Genomic DNA, 23,671 nt, shown 5'->3' with positions numbered 1-23,671 from the left:
TGAGGTTTTTCCCCCTGGGATCCTCAGGGAACCTGGGCTGGTGGAGGAAAAGTCACCTGCTGAGACCAAAGCAGGTGTGGGGCTGTGGAACCCTTGTTCCTCCCAGCTGGGTTTCTAAGGAGTTCATTCCTATTTTTTAGGGAAAAGGATGTGGTTGGGGCAGCTTTTCCAGGGATGGATCCAGGCAAACCTCCTGCTCCACCCCTAGCACCTCAGCCTGTGTTTACCTTTAGGACCTACCTGAAGTGCCAGTGTCAAATGTATTTATTTTTCTTTTATTTGTTGTACAAATTCCCACATTTGGAGCGGGGGGATTCGGTGAGGGACTCAGGTCTGGAGCCTTCCAAGCTTCCCCTGAACCTGATCCTGATGTAGGCCCAGAGGGGTTGGGAATGGGGCTGTCCCCTCCTCCTTTTTTGGGGTAAGAGAGCTGGGTTTGGGGGATTTTAAAGAGGTTTGGGGGACTTTAAAAGAGGTTTGGGGGATTTAAAAGAGGTTCCATGTGTCTGGTTGCCTCTGCTCATGCCTGTGCCCCAAGCTGGAAGCTGTGACTCCCCCAGCCCAGGCAGGGCGTGATAGAAACATGATCAAAGTGTGGTTAATTATTCCAAATGCGGTAGCCAGGACCAAATGTTGGGGTTTTTTTCCCTTATCCCCTATTTTTTAACGCCCAGCAGAGCCACTGGGATGGTATTTTGTACGAAGAAATCACCTATTTTTGAAGGAAATAAATGCAGTTGGATGACTCGTGTGCTGATTTTTCTTCCCAAAGCCACTCCTGGGGGGAGGTTTGGCATCACTGCACCAGAAGCCCTCCCTTGGGGTTGGAGGGAATATTTTCCCATGCCTTTTCCCTGTTTTCCTGGCCCTGAGGGACAGCAGAGCACAGCCCCAGTTGCACTAGGGATGGAGATCGCTTTTATTTAGTCACTCGAGTGCTTTAGTACAGAAGAACAGATATACAGAGATGATACATGTTTGTGCTTCAACACTTTCAAACATTTAGATTCCAGTAATTTCAAGGTAAACAAGTTCCAAGACAGACTAGATTATTTTTTTTAAGTTTTCCTTTTTGATAAATTATTTTTTATATAAATAACTGTAACAGAAAAAATAATAATAATAATAATAATGTCCAACATACAAGATCCTGAAGCATTTGCATTGCTAAACCAAAGAGGAACAGAAACAGGCTGGGAGACCAAAGGGGAACCAACAAATATCAGTGCAATGATACAGCCTTTGCCCTAAAAATATATATTTAACTTTATGGGCAAGGAGCAGAAGGGAAGGGAAAGGGGGGGGGCTAACCACCAACGAGGCAAGAAAGAGCAATTTCAGGGTAGGAAAAGGGGGCTCACAGCCTTCAGGGGGAAGAGAACAAAACCATAGACCCCAAAATATTGCAGTGCATCTAAAGGCAAGGGACAGGGGGCAATCCAGGGGCATCAAATAAAAACCCAACTAAAATCAGAGGTTTGGGGAAATCACTATACACCAAGCTCGTAAGAACGTCACAAGACACAGTCATTAATATACACAGAGTCCAGAGGGTTTGGGAGGGGCCTGGGGGGTTTGGGGGGCCCCAGAGGGTTTTTGGGGAGGGCCCAGAGGGTTTTTGGGGGCCTCAAGGTGACGGCACGCTCAGAAACGCTTCACCACGGGACGACACGAGTGGAGCTGGGCATGGGCACCAAGCTCCTGTGGGGATGGATGGAGAGAGGTATCCATGGAGAGATAGCACAGATATATATATATATATAAAATAGCTTTTTATTTTATATATATATATTTGAAGGAATTCCCAGAGAGGGAGGCAGGGCTGCAGCAGGGCTGTGCAAGCGGACGGGCCCCAGCTCCCAGATTTGACCGGTTTGGTCCCTTTTCACATGGGAATTACCATGGTGTGAAGCATCCTGGCTGCACTCCCACACCACCCCCATCCCAAAGTCCCACCCAGATGTTGGCACGCACATCTGGCAGGAGCACCCACCGCCCCAAAGGCCATGGGACAGATGGTGGTGCCAGCCTGGTGCCTGCCTAAGCAGCATCAGGAGCGGTGTGGGGTGTCCGTCCATCTGTCCTCCCGTCCACACAAGACGCCAATGAAGAGCATTCCCCAAAAAAAAGTGTTTTTCTATCATTTTCCCCACCATATTCACTAGCAATAGGCAGATGGTTACTCAGCAATGAGCTCCTGGGCGCTTCCCACAGCTGCAGCTACAAATATATAGATTTTTTTTTTCCTTTTTCTCTTAAACACAATGCATCCATTTTCTTAATATATATATATATATAATTTTTTTTTTTGGCTGTTATCCCCTCCCTGTGGATAAAATGAGATGGGGGAGGCACTGGGAGGGGAGAAGGGGGATCAACACAAGAACAAGAGAGAAGCTGGGGCCCACTGGGTGCAGGGTGGCACCCGGGGCCGGGCGCCCGGCGGAGACGTGGGTCGGCATCGAGTGGTGACAGCGTTTCCTTTTAACTGCTGCTCTCTTCCTCTGTTTTATTGAGTTTCTTCAGCGTGTCCAGCAGTTTCTGTGGGGTGAGGATGTGCGTGGACCCTGTGGGAGCAGAGGAGAAGGGGTGCAGGGGGATCAGTGATGGCTTTGGGAGCCCGGCCCGTCCCCGCTGTCCCGGGTCCCCCTTACCTGGCGGCGCCGGCCCCGCGCCGCTGGAAATGCTTGCGAGGAAATGCAGTCTGTGGGGAGGGGGGGGGCTCTGGGGGCACGGAGAACGGAAAAGGAGGAGAGGAGGAATGGAGGCGAGGGATGGAGCTGGCGGGATGAGGCAGGGGCCAGGAGGAGCCGGTGCAGGGGGGTTGTGGCACTGGGGTCACTGCAGGACCCACGGGGGATGCAGGAGGCACTGCAGGGTGCAGGGGTGGAGATGCAGGGAACAGCCGGCATGGAGGGACCTTCCCCAGGTCCCCCAACCTGCACAGAGCATCCTGGGGACAGAGAGGTGGCTGGGAGGGGTGGGACAGGACAAGGAAAACAAAAGGCTCTCGCCTTCAGCTGCCCCTCGCTCGGGGGTCCCCCAGCACGGTGCCAGTGGGGGTCCCCCCGTGGTGGCTCAGCCCCACAGTCACCTTGGCACCGCAGGGACCAGCACAGGGGGCATGCTGGGGGGGCACTCAGTGGTGAAACCAGCAGAAGCTGAACCCCAGAGCAGGGTTTGGGGATCTGCAACGTCATGAGGCTCCTGCCTATCCAAGAGCAAACCTGAGCTCAGTGGGACTCCAGCCCCCAGAGCTGGGGGGTCCCAGCAGTGCCCAGCCCAGGGGGATGGACCAGGATGAGTGCTGGGGTCTCCACTGCTGCCCCTCTCCCCCAGCCCCGCTCCAGCCGCTCCCAGGGCAGAATTTGGGAGCTCTGTTTCCCCCCTCCGTGGGGCAGGCAGGACTCTGACCCCTCCAGCCCTGGTGAGGGGGAGCTCATGGCATGAAGGAGCTGGCCAGGGGACATGGCTGAGGGGTGATGGATGCTTTTCCACCTGGTCGGAGGAACCGCAAGCATTTTCTAATCCAAGAACCCAACAAATCCCAAAACAATTAAAAAAAAGAGGAATGGAAGAATCAAAGAAAACCCTTCGAGGAGGAAGAGTTTCTTTTTCATTAGTAAGCTGCCTTTACTTGGTTTCTTTGGCTCACTCCATTGCTGGAGCCTGATCCTCAAATGATACCCTAGTGGAGTCCCTGAAGTCGGGGTGCCTCAGGTCCATGAGAAATTTGGTGGGAGTGAGAATGTGAGTAGAACCTGCAGGAGAACAGAGCGGGGCTGACGGCTGCGCCGAGGCTCCCCCACCACCACCACCAGCTGCCTCTGGGGGGAGGAAGAGGAAGGAGGCAGGCGGAGCCCGGAGCTTCGGAGGCGCATGCAGGACTCTGGAGGGAGGCGGGATGAGATGGTGACAGGCAGGATGGAGCTGGGATGGGAGTCCGGTGACAGGGACACAGCAGGGGCAGCAGGAGGTGATGGAGACTGGGATGTTGCTGCCAAGGAGCAGAAGAGATGCTGGGGATAGGCTCCACCAAGCATCAGTTCAGATGGTAAAGGACACCTGCCTGTGCCCTACAGGGTGTGTATCCAAGCTGTGCTTCCCAGAGGAATTTTAGGCACTTAAGAGCTCCTTGCTGGTAGAGCATCCACTGTGTCCTCTGTGCCTGACCCACAGCTCCCCTGGGAGCAGAGGTGGGAGCTGGCCCTGACCACATCCTGCTGCATGACCCTGAAAAACTTGGTTCCTCTTTGCACCCCTCTTCATTTTGCACTTTTCTTCCTGTAATGACCCCAAAACCGAGGAGCAATCCGAGCTGCCAAACCTCCCCTCTCACCCAGCCCTGCTCAGACAACACCAGCCAGGAGACGTGAAAAAATGGAAGTAAAAATGAGGATGTTTGGAGTGACACAACCCAGATGGGGAAGGAGGGGACACACAGGGGTGACAAGAGATGTCCGGAGAAAACCCTTCCGCAGAGTTCCAGCTCCCGCAGGCGTCTGGAGCCGGGAATTTGCGGGATGGAGCGTGGGATGAGCAGCCAGCGGGAGGGGCCAGCCCGGGGCCACCACTCACCTATTAGCACCTCCCACTTGCCGCTGGCTTGTGTCACCTCGTAGGCGCAGCGCATCTCGTTCATGCTCACCCCGCCCAGGATGAAGATGATGAGGCGGGGCCCGCTCCGGTACTCGCCGGGGGCCTTGTTCTTGTGCCAGTGGCCGTAGCGGGCACTGAGGAGAGGAAGAGGAGGGTGAAGGACGGGCACCACATCTCAGTTAAATCACACAGACATTGCTGTTACAGCAGGGCAAGTCCAGTGCTCCAGCCACGAGTGCTGCTCGCTGTTACAGGGAGGGAAACTGAGGCACGGGATGGCTGGAGGGAAACTGAGGCACGTTGTGTCCAAAGGGAAAATGAGGAATGGGATTCCTAAAGGGAAACTGAGGCACAGGATGCCTGGAGGGAAACTGAGGCATGGGATTCCTACTGGGGAACAGAAGCACAGGATGCCTGGAGGGACACTTGAGGCACCAGGTGTCCAAAGGGAAAATAAGGAATGGAATTCCTAAAGGGAAACTGAGGCATGGGATGCCTGGAGGGAAACTGAGGCATGTTGTGTCCAAAGAGAAAATGAGACATGGGATTCCTACAGGGGAACAGAAGCACGGGATGTCTGAAGGGAAACTGAGGCACAGGATGCCATGGGGGGGAAATGGAGGCATGGGATGCATGAAGGAAAGGTGAGGCATAGGGTGCCTAAAGGGAAACTGAGGTATGGGGTTCCTAAAGGGAAACAGAGGCACAGAATGTCTGGAGGGAAACTGAGGAATGGGATACCACAAGGGAAACTGAGGAATGGGATGCCTGAAGGGAAGTGAAGGCACAGGATTCCCAAAGGGAAACAGAGACACAAGACATCTGTAGGGAAACTAGAGCACAGGATGCCTAAAGAAAAATGGAAATACTGGGTGCCTGAAGGGAAACTGAGGCACAGGATGCCTGACAGAAACCGAGACAAGGGATTCCTAAAGGGATAAAGAGGCACAGGCTGTCTGGAGGGAAACTGAGACCTGGGGTGCCCCAAAGGAATTAAGACATGAAGTGCCTGAGGGGAAACTGAGGCACGATGCCCTCCGAGCAGCTCCCAGAGCTGCTGCTGGCTGCAGCCCCAGGGGCTGTGCGGGATGGATGGTGACAGTGACCAGGTGGGCAGGGACAGGGCAGAGGGGCACCCACCTGACGGCAGTGGTGCTGAAGGAGGCAGAGGAGCGGGTGGAGATGTACGGGTAGTGCTTGGTGTCCAGCTTGTCATCGATGGCATCCTGAGGACAGACAGATCCGGGGTCAGTGAGGAGCCAGGCACAGCCCCAGGCCCCACAGCCCCTCTGCAGAGCTGGGCACAGGTTCCCCTTCTGAGAAGCTCTGGAGCAGGTGCTGAGCTGGAGGTCCCAGGCATGGGATCCCCCTCCAGCACGAGGCACCCACTGCCAGGGTCAGTGTCACCCAGGGTCAGTGCCACCTGGGACACCTTGCTGAGGTGCTGCTGGCATGGGCAGGCCCCTCTGTCTGAGGGGGCTGAGGCTGAGGGGTGTCCTGGGGGTGAAGCCACTCTGTGGGGGGGTTGTGGCAGAGGAAAACATGAGCTTTGTGCTTTTGGGACCCGAGGGAGCTGTGGCTCTGCTGGTCTGAGAGCAGAGGCAGCACTGAACTGCCAAGGGCTATCCCAAGTGCAGAGCTCCTAGGACAGCTCCTGAGGACACAGACACAGCTGTACAGAGCCATGCCTGTTGCCTGTCCCCTGGCTCTCCTGGGACATGGGCAAGGCTTTGACAAGGACACCCAACCTTGGTGGCCACGGTAGCACACACACAACCAGCCAAGTTGTTACTGCATTTGTAATCCAGGGATGCTGGGCAAGCCTGCTTTGGGCCATAGAGACTGAGGGGAGACCTCACTGCAGTCTGAAACTTCCTCAGGAGGGAAAGAAAAGGGGCAGCTCCCATCTCTGCTCTGGGACAGGGACAGGAGCCAGGGCACGGCTGGGGCTGGGCCAGGGCAGCTCAGGCTGGAGCTCACGGAAAGGTTCTTCCCCCAGAGGGTGCTGGCACTGCCCAGGCTGCCCAGGGAATGGGCACGGCCCCGAGGCTGCCAGAGCTCCAGGAGCCTTTGGACAGCGCTGCCAGGGATGCCCAGGGTGGGCTGGGTGGGGGTCTGGGCAGGGACAGGGGCTGCCCTGGGGGATCCCTTCAGTCCCTTCCAGCTCAGGATCTCCTGTGGACTCTGATTCTCTGAGTTTGTGCAGCACCAGTTGAGTTTCCCATCCCTTTTCAGCAAGTGGAGATCCTGTCCCCCAGCAGACAGTGATTTAATCCCAGGCTGTGTTACTCCCCGGCAGAACTGGGGCACCAGGGTGGGATTGTTGGGGGTCTGTGCAGGGCCAGGAGTTGGATTTGATGTTCCTTGGTATCCCTTCCACCTCATCACATTCAGTGATTCTGTGCACCCTACCTGGGGCCAGGAAAACCTCCCAAAATATCCCAACCGTGCTGCACCCCCAGGCAGGGAGCAGCCTGGAGGACACACGTCCAGAGAGGTGTCAGGGTCTGGGCTGGGAGCACCCAGCTCTGGGCTGGTCCCTTCCTGGGTGGCTCTGGGACTCCCTGCCCTGCCCCCAGGCCTGTCCTGGCTGCTGGCTCACCTCCATGATGTCCTTGATCACCGGGGTCCACCGGGACAGCTGGTAGGTCTGCTCGCTGATGCGCTCCTTGCGCTCCGGCTTGCTCCGGCGGCGCAGCGTGGACTGGGCACAGAGCACAGGGACACCCTGAGCCACAGCAGCACCAGGGACAGCCCCAGGCCACCCCGGGGCACACAGCATAGGGGCAGGGGCAGGGGAGGAGGACACTCACGTCTGTGATGATGGGCACCCCGAGGTGGGCCATGTTGGTGATGATCTCGCTGTCCTCTGCCGGGATCTGAGCGTGCTGGATCAGCTTGTTCAGGTTCTCTTCGGTGATTCCTGGGAATGCAACAGGGGGTGTTCTCCTCAGGAATGTCTCAGAGGGGACACAGCCCCTCTGCTGCCACCTTAGGACACTCAGCCTGGTCAGGGAGGCAGAGTTGGATTGTCCTGGCCAAACCTGGATGTGCCTGCCCACACGTCCTCACCGTTCTTCAGGAAGATGTAGAGCAAGATGATGCGGATCTTGTCATAGGTGCTGACATTGCCATCCAGCAGGATGGGGACAATGGCCCTCATGGGGTCCTTGATCTTCTCGCCTTCAGCATCGGTGCCCATGGCCAGGTCCTGCAGGGAACATGTGTTCAGCAGCACTCCATGCTGGGAGGGTGGAGCTGCAGCCCCCCTGTTCCTGTGGCAAGGTGGGGGAGCTGTTTGGTACCTGCTCAACTCGGCACAGTTTGTCCACGGTGCCCTGGTAGTGCTTCATGCAGTCCTCAGCCAGGTGCAGGTGGGTGGAGTACTGGGGACACAAGAGTGGTCACCTCTGCAGGGCTGGCAGCAGCTCAGGGTCCCTGTGCCACCAGCCATGGCCAGGGGAGAGCTGTCACCTCCTGCTCCTGGGCAGGCACAGTCACTGAACACACATTGTCCCCTTACCTTGCTGAGCTCCTTTTGGTACTGTGGCATCTTCTTCAGCATCTGGGACAGGTCCCTCATGGTGGTCTGTGAAGGAAGGGGACATGGTCACTCACCCTCAGGGACCTGGGGGCCACCAGCAGGGAGGACATGACCCTGCCAAGGACTTCTGTCCCCACATGAGCCCCCCATGGGGGTTTGGTGACACCTGATGTGTTCCTCCCCTGAAGCTGAGAGGCAGGAGAGGTGTGCAGCTCTGCAAACTAGACTGTGGTGGGGAGAAACCTCCTGAGGATCTCCTTGTGGGAGCCTCACGTGCCTGGCTGAGGCTTAGATAGTCCTTTCAGCTCCTGGCCACCTTTACAGCCTACTGCCACCAGGGTGCCCTCAATGCCACCAACTCAGGGAACAGGGACAGAGCAGCTGCTGAGGGAGCTGCACCGACCCTGTGCTGGGGGCAAACTGATCCCTGGGTGCAGAGCTCTCCCACAGCACCTCATTTCCCAGCCCCAGGTGTAGGGCCACAGCCATCTCCCCCCGCCAGGAACCTGACCACCCTTCTTCCTTGGCACAGTGTCCCCAGGAGACCCTACCACATGGCAGCCCTCCCCAGCTGGGTGGATCCATCAGGTCACCTTGTCACCCGTGTTCATCCTCTTGCTGGAAGAAAACTCCTTCAGGGACCGGGTCACCTCCCTGGAGAGAGGAGGAGGGCAGAGCTGTGAGTGGGGAGGGTCCCTCACAGCGGGCTGGGTGACAATGCCAAGCCAGTGTCCCACCCAGGCAGCAAACCAGCCCCAGGGCCACTCACTGGGACACCTCGGCGATGTGTTTGTGGCGCAGGGTGACCCACAGGTCGTCATCCTCATCCAGGAGAACCTCCTTGATCCGGGCCTCACCAATGCCACTGGTCTCGTACCTGGGGTGAGGGGAGGGGTGTCACAGGGGGGACAGGGCTGCTGATGGCACACACAGCCCCCTCACTGCTGGTTTAGGGAGCTGGGAGGACACAAGGACTCTTCCTGACTGTGCCAGCAGCAAAGTGATTTCAGCTGGGATTGACCTCTTCCCCTCTTGGACCCCTTCAACTCCTAAATGTTGGGAAGGGGCTGAGGGCTGAAGGGTGGAAAAGCCTTTTAGTCCCTGTCCTGCCCACCAGGGCTGCCAGAGTGCAACACTGGTGTCTCCCAATGGAGGCCTTGTGGAGGATGGCAATGGATGGAGAACCCAATGAATACAGGACCCAATGGATGGAGAACCCAAGGGATGGGGAACCCAAGGGATGCAGGACCCAATGCACAGAGAACCCAAGCAATGCAGGACCCAAGGGATGCAGGACCCAAAGGGATGCAGGGATGCTGAGCTCCCAACTGCTGCTCTAGGAGTGGCCTCAGGGGTGTCACAGGGGGGTGGGGGTGCACTGCACTCACTTGTAGACGTCGTTCTCGATGGGCAGCAGGTCGTAGCTCATGGCCTGGAAGGTGAGCTCGTGCAGCACCGGGGACGCGGGGTCAAAGCCACGGTCCAGGATGAGCAGCTGGGAGCGAGCCTTGTCCGGACCCTGCAGGCACAGCAGAGCCATCAGCACCAGCCTGGGGGCTCCCACAGCTGCTCAGGGGCTGCTCTGGCATCCCCACTCAGGGTCTGTGGCTGCCACAGGGCAGAGTTTGAGCAGGACTGCAGGAGTGAAGCATCACCTCAGCACCCTCCCCATGCCAGCAACGCTCACCTCGCCCATGGTGGGGTCGTCGGCCTTGTAGGCATCCAGCTTGTCCTGGATGAGCTGTGCCAGCATGGCATTGTCCTTGTAATCCCTGGGAAAGGCAGGGGGACAGGTCAGCCCCACAGGGCATGGCAGGGCGAGGAGATGTTGGCTGCCCTGTGCAACATCTTTGGCTCACAGGAGAGCAGGGACCCGAGCAGGTTTTGTTGCCCACTCCCACCTCTCCTTAATGAACTCCACTCTGCCTTGGTGCCACTTAGATTTCAGGGTTCCAACCCCCTCAGCTCCCCAGACCATCAAGTCTGAGCCTGTTTACACTGAGTGTGGTTGTCTGTCTAACTCTGATCCCATGCTCTGACCAGCACTGGGCACAGCAGCCCTATCCATGCCCCTGGATGCCCACACTGGCCCCATCCCTGCCCCTGGATGCCCACACTGGCCTCATCCCTGCCCCTGGATGCCCACACTGGCCCCATCCCCGCCCCTGGATGCCCACACTGGCCCTGTCCCTGCCCCTGGATGCCCACACTGGCCCCATCCCTGTCCCTGGATGCCCACACTGGCCCCATCCCTGCCCCTGGATGCCCACACTGGCCCTGTCCCTGCCCCTGGATGCCCACGCCGGCCTTACCCGCGGTACCGCACAGCTGGGTACTCCTTCAGGGTGGCACAGAGCGTGGCAATCTGCTCTGCCAGGCGCTCCAGGATCGGGTTCTTCATCTGGGCCTTGTGTGGGCTGTAAAAGCTTTGGAAGGAGTCAGCTGAATCCAGAGAATAAACCTGGGGGTGCAGAGGCAGGGAGGTCAGAGGGGAGGGATGTCTGAAGGAGAACTGCCCTACCCCAGCTGGGTTGGGAAACCAGATTCATGCCCAGATGGACCCAACTGAGCCTGGGACCAGGCAGCTGGAGCACAGAGATGCTCAGGGCATCCCTCAGAATTTCCAGCTCCCAGGACCCCAGCTCCATGGTAGGATCCCTATTCATGTGTCCCTCCCAGCTGAGCAGAGGAGGCAGAAGACCCCTGCCCTCAGCAGTCACCTGCTCCCAGGCAGGGAAACAGAGACCTGGGGCCAAGCAGAAACACACTGTTCCCCAACTGTGCCCCCAGAAAAAGCCACGTGAAGATGCCAAGGGGTCACTCCCTAGGAATGCTGAGCATTGAAGGGTTAATGGCACCAAGCAGGTCTGCCCCCTCGTCCCTTTGTCCCCAGCAGGGGCAGATGGCCCAGGGCCAGCTCCCTGGTGTCCTTGGCTGGTGGCAGAGCTGGCCAGCACAGCTGTGGGCACGGGGCCAAGGCACAGCACCTGCTAAATCCCCCACGGGATCAGCCCGGGAAGGCATCTGAGGAGACAGGGAGGCAGAGCAAGGAGCCAGCTGGGGGTGCACGGCTGTCACACAAACCCTGGTGGGCTGCAGAGGGACCTGGAGCCCTCCCTGGCCGTCCCACAGCCCAGCCCAGGCTCACCTGGGACTCGGAAGGGAGGAAGGCAATGTTGATCTCCGTCAGGGTTTTGATGACCTTGGCGGCGCGGGATTTCACCAGCTCGTTGAAGAGGGCATCGGGACAGGCTGTGAGGGGAGGAGGAGGGTGGGGCTCAGCATCTCTCCATCCCTCATCCCTCCCCACCTGCTGGCACCATTTCAGTGACTGTTCCCCCCCTCTGGGTACTCACAGTCAGTGAAGAAGACGTGGGCAGCTCTGTACTTGGAGGTGGGGGGATCCTTGAAGTCGTTAATGAGGGAGTGGATGGACTGGAAGAGAGAAGGAGCAGCTGGGCTGGGCAGGATGGCACTGTGAGCCTCCCTCCCGGCTCAGGGCAAGCTCTGCACCTCCATCCCATCACCCTGCTGGCACCACTGGTGCCAGGATGCTTCCCATGGGCACAGCTGCCCATGCCAGACGTGGCCCTGGCCAGCAGCCCTGTCCCTGCCCTGCATGCACTCACCTTCTCGGAGGGGGTGATGAGATACACGGCCTCCAGGCTGGGCAGCGGCTCCCGGCGCTTGTTGATGTCTTCCACAACTTGGGGGGAGAACAGGGATCAGGGATCAGGGCAGGGGGCTGGGGGCAGGGCATTCAGCCACGCAGGGCTGCCTGACACCCCGTGGTGGCTGGAGAGCCCACGGCCATTGGATTCCCCATGGCAGCCCCTCCACAGCCAAAACACCCCCAGCCACTCATCCCTGCCCACCCAGGAGCTGGGGCACCCCTGCCCACCCCACCCCAGCCCTGTGGACCCTGCTGGAGCTGTGGGTGTGGGCACCTGGCCAGGTCCCAAGGGATCTGTCTTTGCTCCTATTCCTTTGGTTTATCCTCACATCCCCCTTCACCTGAGCTCTGCTGTCCCAGACAAAACTCCACTATCCCCAACACCTCCCAGGATCCAGCCTGGGACTTCCTTCTCCTTCCCAAGTGTTGCAGGGAGCTATTTCATTATCAGGCTGATAAGAACAAGGTCCCCTCCTCGAACTGAAGGTCTGCCAAGAGACAAGGTGTTCTGGCTGCTCCAGCCCCAGCAGGCAAGGAGGCACCTGTGGAACTCCAGCCTGGCACCAGGAGCCATCCATGGGCCATGGAGGCGGAGTGGCTCCATCCCAAGTGGGATAGGGCTGGGTGGGGGCTGTGCCAACCGCCCTGTGCCAGCCTGGAGATGCCTTTGTGGGTGTCCTGGTGCACAGTGAGATTTGGCCCTTCCCATGGGGAATGTGGAGGCAGGGAGGGGGAACTCACTGGTTATGCCCTCTGTCATGATGTCGGTCATCTTGCAGCAGGACGAGAGCATGCGCATGCTCAGCTGGTCCACCACCAGCACCTGGGGACAGGGGAGCACCCTGTGAGCACCCTCTGAGCACCCCATGAGCTGGGGACACAGCAGGACCCTCCCCACCCTGCCCTTTCCCTGCTTCCTCCCCTCCTGGCCCTCCCTGGGTTTGGTGCTCACCTTCCATTCCCCCTTCTTCTTCACTTTCCGGATCACATCGTGCATAATCTCTGCAAGAAAGGGGATGGGGGCAATGGTGAGACCTCAGTGTCCCTCCTGCAGCACCCCAGGGGCTGCACTGGGGGCACCCAACCCCCACCCCTGTGCAGGGTCACGCTGTGCCAGTCACCCTGTGCCTTAACTGGGGATGAAGGAGGGGATGGGGGTGGTTTTGGGGTACCCAGAGAGGGGTGGTCACCCCCCAGCCCTGTTTTCTCTCGTGCTTGGCACTCACAGACAGACCCCAGGCTGGCTGGGGGGGTCCCTCTGGGGAGCCTGGGGGCAACCCCATGAGGTTCAGCCCTAATCCCAAGTGCTGGGAAAACAACAGCAGCTTAAGAGCTCCTTTTAGAAACAAGAATCAAGCGGCCTGAGCCTGTTCCTTGTAATCCCTCACAATCCCATTTCACCTCCCGTGGCTGCTGGGCTTATGCAACCAGGCAGGACAGCAGCACCCCTGGAACTCCAGGAGCATCCCCCCCAAGTTCCCCTGCTCCTGCCTCAGGCCAGCTCCCTGGGACATGCACTTCAGGGACATGAGCAGGTGGCAGTGGGACAACCTTTGGGGTTGGGTGGCAGGAAGGGGGGTTCAAGCCTTGCCCTGCTGCCATTGCTGCCCAAACATCTGTTTTGGGGGAGAGAGGTGCCCCCCAAACCCTGCAGGTCCCCTCTGACCCTGGTGTGTGAACCTCTGTCCCTCACAGAGCTGAGCCTGAGGAAAGGAGTCAGTGCCAACTCCCCACACAGCATTTTCCCCCGGATTTCATCTCTGCAGGGTTTGCTCTGAGCCCCTGGTCCCAGGGACAGGGATGGAAATGCCAATAAAAAGCCAGTTAAGGAACATCTCTGAACTAGAAAACAGAGGTGTGAGGGTGTCACCCTGCCAGCCTCAGCCCTGGGAGCCTCCCCTGTGGGTCACCCCAAGGGTGCTGCTTCCCTGGGTAAAGCCCAGCAGGGTCCAGAGTTGGCACTGGTGCCAATGGGGATAAAAACAGGAGCCTCTGAGTGCTACTGTCTGTCTGTCCTGCTGCAAAACCTGCAGAAAACCTGGAGCAAACAACCATTCCTACCATTGCACATCCATACCAATCCCTACAGCCATTCCTACCACTGCACATCCATCACCTCTCCTGCCCAAAGGTGCCCTTAATAAATAAATAAATAAATCTGCCTGCAGGGAGCCCCAGGAGGACACTGGCCTTGCCCTTGGTCACATCCTTTGGCCTCCCCATGGGGAGAGCAGGGCAGCTCCGGGCTGGGAAGAGGGGATGGAGGGTACCTGAACTGGGCAGGCAAAGCTGCTGCCTGTGCCCATGTGTGCTGCCCACCTGCATCCATCAAATGCAGCAGGAATTGTCCTCTGTGGGCAGGAGCTGGCTGTGCACCCCAGAGCTGCTCCCTGCACCCTGACAGCAGGGCACAGCTGGGAAGGAGCTGTGCCAGCACATCCCTGCTCCTCCTGCCATCACTCACTCACTTGGCTCCTGCCCCAGAGTGAGGATCCAGCAACAACAGCACTGTCTGCAGGGCAGCACAGAGGCTCCATCATCATCCCACCCCATCAGCTCCATCAGTTCCATCCTCATCCCATCCCACAGGCTCCATCCCAGTAAAGCCCAGGGGCCCTGCTGGTGCACCATGGAAGGGGTCAGCAAAAAGCAGCAGCCATGAAGAATTCCTGCCCCTCCCTGCAATGAAACTCCAGCTGGGGAAGGAAGGACAGGGAAGGAAGGACAGAAGGAGGCTGGGAAGAGCATCCTGTGGCCCAGGGCATGGTGTTCCCATGAGGGAAGAGGGCCCAAGGGCAGGAGATCCCAGGAAGGGCTCCCAAAGTGCTGCCTCAGCCCCCCAGCGTGTCCTGGCTGCGGCAGTAGCTGCAGGGACATTGTGGCTCTGTGGGAACACTGTGTCCCTCCTGCACAGGGATGGGCTGGGCTGGATGGAGGATGCTTGAGGGGGGGAGCATCTGCCAGGCTGCAAAAAGTGCTGTCACATCCCCAGCCTGACCCTGGAACCAGGATGGGCCTCTCAGAGCAGGAGCTGGGCACTCCAAAGGGTAATTGCTCTGAGCTTGGTAGGTTTAGGGTGTCAGTCCCTAAATCCCTGGTCCCTGGGCACACTCATTCTGTACACTGATGTCCTCTCCTGCCCTGACCATGGGTCAGATCTGACTCCAAATTTTGGCTCTTCCACAGGCTGCCAGAGCCAGTCCAGAGCCCAGGCAGGATCAGGAAAGAGGCAGATCCACAGAGCATCCTCCAAAGAGCTCCAGGAACCTGTCAAAGGGCACAAACTCCAGCAAAAGCTGGAGACTGGTGTCACATTTAGGGAGATGGGGCCATGAACTTCCCCTCCTGGTGTCCCTGCAGCAGCCATTAAACCCCAGCTCAGGGAAGAGTGCTCTGGACTCCCAGGGGAAATGGGAGGTCTTGAGGCCCCAAGGTCCTCAAGTCATGCTCAGTCCCCTCCCAGAAGTGGTGCTCTCTCATGGCACATCAGCACGCCAGATATTGCTGTCCATGTCCTCAAACATCTGGGCAGAGTTTTTAGGATCTAACATTGGTGATGCTCACAGCCAAGTTTTTAATCTTGGAGATAAAACCAGGTTTCGGGGGGGGGAAAAATCCATATGAGCATCTCATCCAGTGCCTCCAACACTTGGCTTGTCTGGACCTACCATGTCACATCTGTTTCTTTCAGGCTGAAAGAATTTTAATGACAATTTCTCCCAAGAACAGGGAATAGAGACCACTCTGGATCCTCCTCCAGCACCAGAGGACCAGCTCCATCATCCCATCCCATCAGCTCCATCCCAGTAAAACACAGGGGGCAGCACATCTCTGCTGTGAATGGAGACTCCCTGGAGCAGTATGGCCCTAAAGAGCCACCAGGCAGGTGTCATGTTAGAGACCCAGGCTCGTTCTCAGGGTGACACATGGCATGGCCATGCCCCCTGCATCATTTCCAAGCAGGTGACACGCTGGCCTAGTAGGACTTGAGCCCATCCATCCCTCCAAGAGGCTTATCCCACATTATTATACCCTGGCCTTCCCCCAGCCCTGCCTTGGGCATGGAAACAGAGCCAGCCCCACGTGTCCCACTGGAGCTGGGCAAGGAGGGAGCATCCCTGCCACGCCAACAAAGCTGTGCCCCCAAGAGATGGACCTGTGTTGGGGTTCCCCAAGAGATGAATCCTATTTATGATGCCCCAAGAAATGGACCCATTTTGGGATTCCCCAAAAGATGGATCCATTTTGGGGTTCCCCAAGAGATGGACCCTTTTTATGATGGCCCAAGAGATGGACCTTTTCTGGGATTTCCCAAGAGACAGACCCTTTTTATGATACCCCAAGAGATGAACCCATTTGGAGTTCCCCAAGAGATGGACTTATTTTGGGGTTCCCCAAGAGATGAATCCTTTTTATGATGCCCCAAGAGATGGACTGATTTTCAGAGACATTGGCCCAGAGACAAAAACACCTGTGCCTTTGATTTTTGCCCATGGAAAAAATCACCAACTTTGTGTGAAGAGTTACAAGCCACAGAAGTTTGAGTAGAATGCCAGTGAATTTGTCACAAGGTGAAAAAGTAGAATTTTGGGGATTTATTCAAGAAGCAAGATGGAAGAATCCATGCATGTCCTATCCTTTTTCTTGTCCTCCATCTTCTGCTAAGATGGTGACACTGTTTGATTGGTTTAGGGTAAAGACAAGCTGTCTAACATAGGTGATAGGTATTAGAAAATTATTGTAAATAAAGCACACATAGTTCTTAGTGTAAAAAGCCAACACCACCCCAAGGGCAGGGACACACAACCCAACCTGCTGGACAGATCTCAGCAGGTCAGAGAAAGAATGTCATAGATAAGAAAAAATAAACAACCTTAAAAAGCAAAACCAACAAATCCCAACTTCTTCTTCAGTCACAAAACTAAAAAAACCCCCAACTTTCTAATACCTCAAAAGTCATCTCAACCACAGAAACCCAAGAGGGATCCCAAATCCCAGGACAGCTCTGGAGGGCTGGATCATGGAAATCCATGAATCCATGGAACCAGGGTGAGGTTTGCTGAGTCCCACTTCTCCTAAAAAGCTGTCAGGCTGCATCTCCAGACGGACACGTTTGGCTTTGGGTTGGCCTGGCAACTGCATTTGTGCTGGTTCATTAACTAATTGCTCAAGCCAGTGTGAATGTTGCACTGATCCAAGCACGGAGTGGAGCACGTCCCCAGATCCAAACAGCCCCAGCTGGGGCTCTGCAGGTGCCACCCCAAATAAAACAGGCAGCAGGGACACCTCAGGGTGGCAGGAATGGCCCTCCATGGCCACCAGAACCACCCAACACATGGGAATTACCGAGAGGAGACAAAGCCCAGCTGATGTCCCTCAGCACAGCTAAGAACCATCCAGGGATGACCTGAGTCTGGCCATTGCTGTGCCCAAAACTCAAACAAGTCTCAAACTCCTCCCCTTCAGCAGCCCAAGTCCTGAACACACGTTTTTCCCACTGGATTATGCCCACCTGGAAGCCCTCGCCCTTCCTGGAGGAGACATTTCTCACCCAGGAACCAGGGATTGGTCCCAGCCATTGTGTAACCTGTGCTTAATTTCTCCTTTTCCTGTTTGCACTGCTCTCATGAAAGGTGTGCACATTTATCCCTGCTGGGCAAAACCCTGGGAGAGCTGCACAGCCTAGGGAGGAGGAGGATGGAGACCTGGAGCTCTTGAACTCTGTAAAAGTTGAGCAACACAGCCAGAAGTGAAAAAGGGAAATGAAATGCATGATGACACCCATGAGCCCTCAGAGTGCCCTGCAGAAACAGAGGAAAATCCACGAGGCTTCCGCTGCAGGATCAGGCACAGGGTGATGGCTGGGCTGTCCTGCAGGGCCAGGAGCTGAACTGTGCTGATCCTTGTGGGTCCCTTCCAGCTCAGGATATTCTGTGGCAACTCCAGACAACTTCCTTGGGTCTGCACAAGGATCTGGAAGCTGAGCAGAGTTTCCCAGTTTGGGTACAATCAATAACCCACAGCCCTTCAGGTCCCTGCTGAAGGCACCACCCTTCACCAACACCTGTCCTCTTGCTCCAGATGTTTCCATCCCCAGATGTTGCCCCTGGCTGTGGTGCTTCAGCGCCCAGAGGAGCCCAGAGCTGTCCTGCACCCACACAGTGTCACAGTGTCCCTGAGGGGAGGTGACCCCCACATTCCTACGTGACTTTCTGAGCTCATTCTTCTCTCTGCCTTGAACCAAAACACCAACAAATGGTGGTTCTTTGGTGGGAATCCAGGCTGGGCTGGTCTCCTGTCCCTCAGGGACACCAGGACAGGCTGCAGGGCAGCTGGCATGTGGCTGAGTGGTCCTTGCTGCTCCCTGATCCAAACCATCTGATGGGCTCCACAAAAGCCCCTCCAGCACAGGCGCCCACAGGTGTGTGCACATTCCCAGGTTCTCTCCCATCCTGGGGGATGTGGGAGCCCACAAATTCAAGCACCTTCAGCCCTGCTCTATTTTTGCACTCTCCAGAGCCAAGCTCCTTCCCCGCACTGTGAGTTGGAGGGAGCAGCATCTGCTCCTCAGCGTGAGACCAAAAGCCTTGTGATGGTGATGATTCTCCTTTGGAAAGTGTTGATTCTGTGGGAAGAAGGAAGGAATCTTTCCTGGGCCACTTTCTCCAAGAGGTGCAGAGGAATCAGACATAGACCTTACTTATTTTTTTCTTTCTAAAAGGAAAGAGTCTAAATCTTCTCCAATGGTGGCTTTTTAAACCTTCTTGCACATGCAGACACTGGTGGGTGGATGCAGTCCTGCCAAAGTGAGGTTTGTCACTCTTGGTCACCTTCCATGGGCACATATGGGCAGGAGTTTCTCAGCCCCTGTGCAGACTGGAGACTGAAATTGTTCTGCAATGCCTGAGATGGTGAATGCTGAATTTTACAACGATTTTTTCAAGCTTTTCCAACTTCGAGCCAACACCAGAGGTGAGACAGAGCCTGGTGACAGAGCTACAGCCCAGCTGTGCCCATTCCTGTACCCACACACCAGGCTGGCACCACAGGGACTCCTGGAACGTGGGAATTGTGAGGATGGGCTGCTCAGGGAGCCACTGGATTCGGGGTCTGCTCCCACCCATGGTGGGGACAGGGTGCAGAGACCTCCTGCTCCTCACCCACCCACTGAGGTCACAGCTGTGCCCTGTGCAGCCAAGAGGATGCCATGGGCACCCCTCCAGTGGTCCCTGTGCCCTTCACTGCCTCCTCTTCCTCTCTGCCTGGCACTGCCCTTGCCAGGCCAGCACACCAGCCACGTCCCCTGGGCACTGAGACAGGCTCAGAACTCCCTCCAGAAGCAGCACCTGGCCCTCCAAGGCTCCCTGTGCCCAGCAGAGGCTGGTGGCAGCCCTAAGGTGCCCCAAACAGCCAGGCTGAGTCAGGTACCAGCAGGTGCCCAGGCCGTGCCCCAGGCTGGCAGCAGCCCCAGCCCTGCCCTTGCAGGTGCAGCACAACCCAAACCTGAGTCCCTGAGTCATCCCCAGGCAGGGCTGGACCCTGGAGAGGCCCAGCTGGGGACATGCAGTGACACTGGACAGTATCAGACCTTGTCCAGGCAGGATTTGCCCGTGGGGCTCCTGGGCATGGCCCTGGCAGGAGGCACGGGGCACAGGTCAGCTCTGGGGGAGGCTGGGCAGGTGAGGCTGCCCCGTGGGAGGATCACCTGGTGCCCTGGGGGAAAGGTGTTTTCTTGCTGCCTCTGCAAAGTGCTTCCTTATCCCAGGGCTCCTCCGCCTCTCCCACCTGCCCGTGACAGCACCGGGAGCCAGAGGAGCCTTTGGGGAGGCTGAAGGGCTGCAGGGGTTTGGATCCACCATGGAATCACATCCAGCTGCTCCAGCTGCGTGTCCTGGTGTCCTGTGCCAGCACAGTGTGGTGGCAGATGCTGCACAGGTGTCACCCCTGCAGCAGGGCCTGTCTCTCCCGGCTGCTGACAGTTCAGTGAAGTAAAACCAGCCTCCTCCTCCTCCTCCTCCCCACTGCAGGCTGCTGCAGGAGAGCCACCACTGGGCTGGGCAGGGGAAGGTGGCCCTGAGAAGATTCAAGGGGGCACGAGGGGATGGGAGGGATGTCCTTGCAGTGAGAGGGTCAGTGAAGATTTGGAGATGATGTCCCTATAGTTGGGGGGGTCAGTGAACATATGGGGATGATGTCCCTGCAGTTGGAGGTCAGGTGAAGCTTTGGGGATGGGTGTCCTCAGAGCTGCCACTCTCAGGTGAGATTTTTCCCAACCAGCACCAGGGCAGACGGGCCAGCTCTCCCTGAGAAGGGACAGCGACACAGCAGGAGGACCTGGTCCTCAGGCATCACCTCTGGGGACAAACACACTCAGCTCCAACCCTGTCCAGACAACAGCCAGTCCAGGAGGATGCAGCCATCATGGCTGGACACGTCGGGAAGGTGCAGGGACACCCCCAGCACACACCCCACAGCTCTGGGGGGTGACAATCTGCTTCTGCCCTTCTCCTCCTGCAGCCCTGGGCCACCTCTCCCCCTGCCCGCCGCCTCCAGCCTCATCAGAGGCCTCCAAACCCCGTCTTGCTATGGCACCAGCTGGTCAGAGGAATAATCCGGGTCTGGAGGGAAGCCAGGGCAGAATGCAGCTCGGGAGGGGGGGCTGGCAGAGCGAGCCATGGCAACGCGGCAGCATCCTCCCCATCCATCCCTCCATCCCTTCCTGGTGGAGAAGGAGCCCACAGGAGATGTCCAACCTCGGGGTCAGCCCCAGGCTTGGCTCTCCTGCTCCTCAAGAGCAAACATCTCCTGCAGGAAAACCTCCGGGGAGTGCCAGGCTGGCGCAGCTCAGGAAATCTCTGCCAGTGCCCAGGGACAGGGCTCTGGGGACCCTGCTCCCAACTCTGGGGGAGCAGCTCCAGCTGGAGCAGCCCCCCAAGGCAGGCTGATGCACCAAGCCCAGGAGCTCCCCGTGGGGGGCTGAGGAGCACCCGGATCCCTGCGGGGACCCCGGGGTGCCCCCCCGGTGCCACCCCTCGCTGCTCTGCAGCATTCTGCCTGCACAAACGCGGCTCCCCCCTCGCAGCCACCCACGCGTCCCTGCCAGCCCGGCTCCGGCGCTGCTGCCCGGCTCCACATTATCATTTCCAGCCGGGAATGATGTTTTTCAGGGAAAGAACGGAGCGGTTTGTCACTAAACCCTGAAGGGGAGGATTAAGTCAGATTTCCCTGATGCTGCCTGGAACCTCTCTGAGTGTGTGTGTGTGTGACTGTGCCCTCTCCCAGCGCAGAGACAATGAATGGAAATAAGGGACACGCAGTGGCGCTGGTCTCTGTCCCCTCTCGGGCGAGGGCACCGCTTGTGGCCCTGCCAGGGATGCGACCCTCCCGGGCTGGGGGCAGCCCTGTCCCCCCTTGGGCACCAGCCCCCCCGGATCCAGCCCAGCAAAGCCCCCGAGCCCGCCCTGCCCAGCGCTGTCCTGCAGCACAGCCACACCGGGACATTGCCCGGCCTCTCCCGTCCATTTTGGGCTCCGGCCCCGCCGCAGAGCCCGGCCTGGGCGGGGGGATGGCGCAGCCCCATCCCCGCGGCAGGTGACACCGGCAGGGCGGCAGGGCCACGCATCCGTGGGGATCCCCCCCGCTTTCCCCCCTCGCCATCACCACCCACCCGATCACACCACCGGCCCGGCCGCGCCATCTGCAGCGGGCGCGGGAGGGCGGGGGGACGGCCACGGGCACGGCTGGCACGCCAAAAACACCCCCCAAAACAGCGAAAAATCCAAAAAAACACCGAGATCCGGCCGCGGCCGGCCACGGTGCCACGGAAATAAACCCTGCGAGAGGCGGGGAGGAGGAGGAGGAGGAAGGCTCATGGCTGCGGGGGGAAGTTCCCACCGGTTCCTGCCCTTTCATTTTCTTCTTTTTTTTTTTTTCCTATAATGCGGAGTTTTTCGCCTTAATTTCGCCCCGGGGAAAGGAGCGCCCCTCCTTCCTGGTCCAGCCTCGGGTGTTTTTGGAGAACAACCCCCCCCTCCTCGTTTCCCCCCGGGAAAATATCGCCTTGCACCAGCCGGGAAGGAGGAAGCGGAGCCGGGGACGATGGGGCCGTGCCCCCCCCGCGGCTCCCGGCGATATTCCGGCCGGGAACGGCGCGGGGGAGCGGCACCCCCGGGGCAAGGGATGCCCGGGGAGGGGGGACACACACAGGGGCACCCCCGGGCTAGGGGAGCAAAGGCACACCCGCGAAAATAATAATAATTACGATAGGAATAATAATAATAATAATAGGAATGCAATACAGCCCAGCGTTTGAGCGGGATTTGCTGCAGACAAAGCGGGAGGGCCCGGCCTGGAACTGCGCTGGGGGAGGGTTTGGGGGGTCTGCACCCCTCTGTGCCCCCCCTCGGGGCTCAGCCTCCCGTGGGGGGAGGCCCCTGGGCCCTTTGGGGGATTCCGGGTCACGGGGGGCGAGGGGGGGATAAAACCGAGGGGGGGTTCGAGCGTCTCCGGCTTCCTTGTCCACCCCCCCGCCTTTCCCACCGTCGCCCCGTCACCAATCCCCCCCCTCCCCCAGCACTGCAGAAAAACCCCAAACACCCGCAAAAATTCAACAAACACACCCCGGGAGGTGACAGCACGCCCGACCCCCCGGCCCACAACGCCCGCGTGTCCCCACGGGGGTGTCCCGTGTCGCCCCCATCCCCCCCCCGAGGGTCCGTATTGCGCATCCGCAGCATCCCCCCCACCCCGGCCGGGGCAGCCCGCCCGCTCCGACCCCCGCCCCCGCGGCTTCCCCGCGCTGCCCCCCACCCCCGAAGCCCGCGGGGGGCGCGGATCTTACTCTCTCCCACCACAGCCTTGAGTCCGATGGGGGCCATGTCTCCGTGCCGGGGGGGGCCGCGGCTGGGGGGGGTTCGGGGGGGCACCCAGGGGCGCGCACGGCCGGGCGAGGCTGCGGGTGGCGGCGCGGGGATGCGGAGGGCGGAGGGAAGAGGGAGGAGGACGGTGGGGGGGTCGGGGGGGCGCGGGGGGGGCGGTGCGGCGCGCTCAGCTGACCGGGGCGGGGCTTGCGGGCCTGCGTCACCGGCCACGCCCCGGCCACGCCCTGTCAGGGCCACGCCCCGCGCCGCAGCGCAGCGCCCGCCCGAAGCGCCCCCTGGCAGGCGGGACCTGGTACTGCAGCCGTGGCATCTGCGCGCGGACAGCGGGACACACATTGACGGGGGGGACTCGCGGACACAGGGACACAAACGGACAGGGGGACAGACATAGACGGGGGATACGAACGGATATGGGGACACGAACGGACATGAGGACGCACACGGACAGAGGGACACACGGACAGATGGACACGAACGGATACGGGGACACAAATGGACACGGGGACACAAACAGACACAGGGACACGAACGGACCCTCCACAACCGGAGTCACCCACGGACACACACACAGAACCTCCCGTAACAGGAATCACCCACGGACACACAGCCGGCACGCCCCACAACCAGAATTAATACAGACACACCCCCAGCATCCCCCCCAGACATACACCCGGTGTGCCCCCGCACCCCGCACTCCCCCTCCCCGCACCCCAGGGCTCAGCTGCGCCACCAAAGCTCTGCCAAAGCCGAGCGTTGCCCCCACCCCACGGTGGGGCTGGAGGGAACGTGCCCCTCCTGCCCCGGCGCTGCACTGGGGAGGGGTCCCTGGGGTCACTCAGGTTTATTTCCAGTAAAATCAAATCAATTTTATTTCCCAGTAAAATCTCATCTCGCACACAGGGGATCAGTCACCCCTCCACGCTGGGCACGGCAGGGCTGTAAACCCGGGGGCAAAGGCTGTGTGTTCACCCCGCA

At 58.7% G+C, this 23,671-nt stretch overlaps 1 protein-coding gene across 1 annotated transcript; it reads right to left on the bottom strand.

The window, feature by feature from the left end:
- Positions 1-906: 906 nt before the first annotated feature.
- Positions 907-22,791, bottom strand: LOC311161882 (syntaxin-binding protein 1). Its single transcript, XM_084219845.1, has 19 exons — positions 22,657-22,791; positions 12,769-12,818; positions 12,558-12,639; positions 11,773-11,849; positions 11,500-11,578; positions 11,292-11,395; positions 10,456-10,604; positions 9,831-9,915; positions 9,532-9,662; positions 8,913-9,020; positions 8,737-8,797; positions 8,123-8,188; positions 7,905-7,985; positions 7,672-7,810; positions 7,413-7,522; positions 7,202-7,303; positions 5,740-5,825; positions 4,579-4,733; positions 907-2,567 (listed from the first exon to the last, which is right to left on the bottom strand). The coding sequence occupies exons 1-19, from the start codon at positions 22,691-22,693 to the stop codon at positions 2,485-2,487; spliced, it is 1,785 nt and encodes a 594-aa protein (XP_084075971.1). The 5' UTR covers positions 22,694-22,791; the 3' UTR covers positions 907-2,484.
- Between the last annotated feature and the right edge of the window lie 880 nt (positions 22,792-23,671).

This window comes from Fringilla coelebs (genome assembly GCF_963513975.1).
Source record: "Fringilla coelebs genome assembly, chromosome: 21".
NCBI lineage: Eukaryota > Metazoa > Chordata > Aves > Passeriformes > Fringillidae > Fringilla > Fringilla coelebs.
The sequence above is the reverse complement of the archived record's forward strand: the minus strand, read 5'-3'. Positions and strand labels throughout refer to the sequence as shown.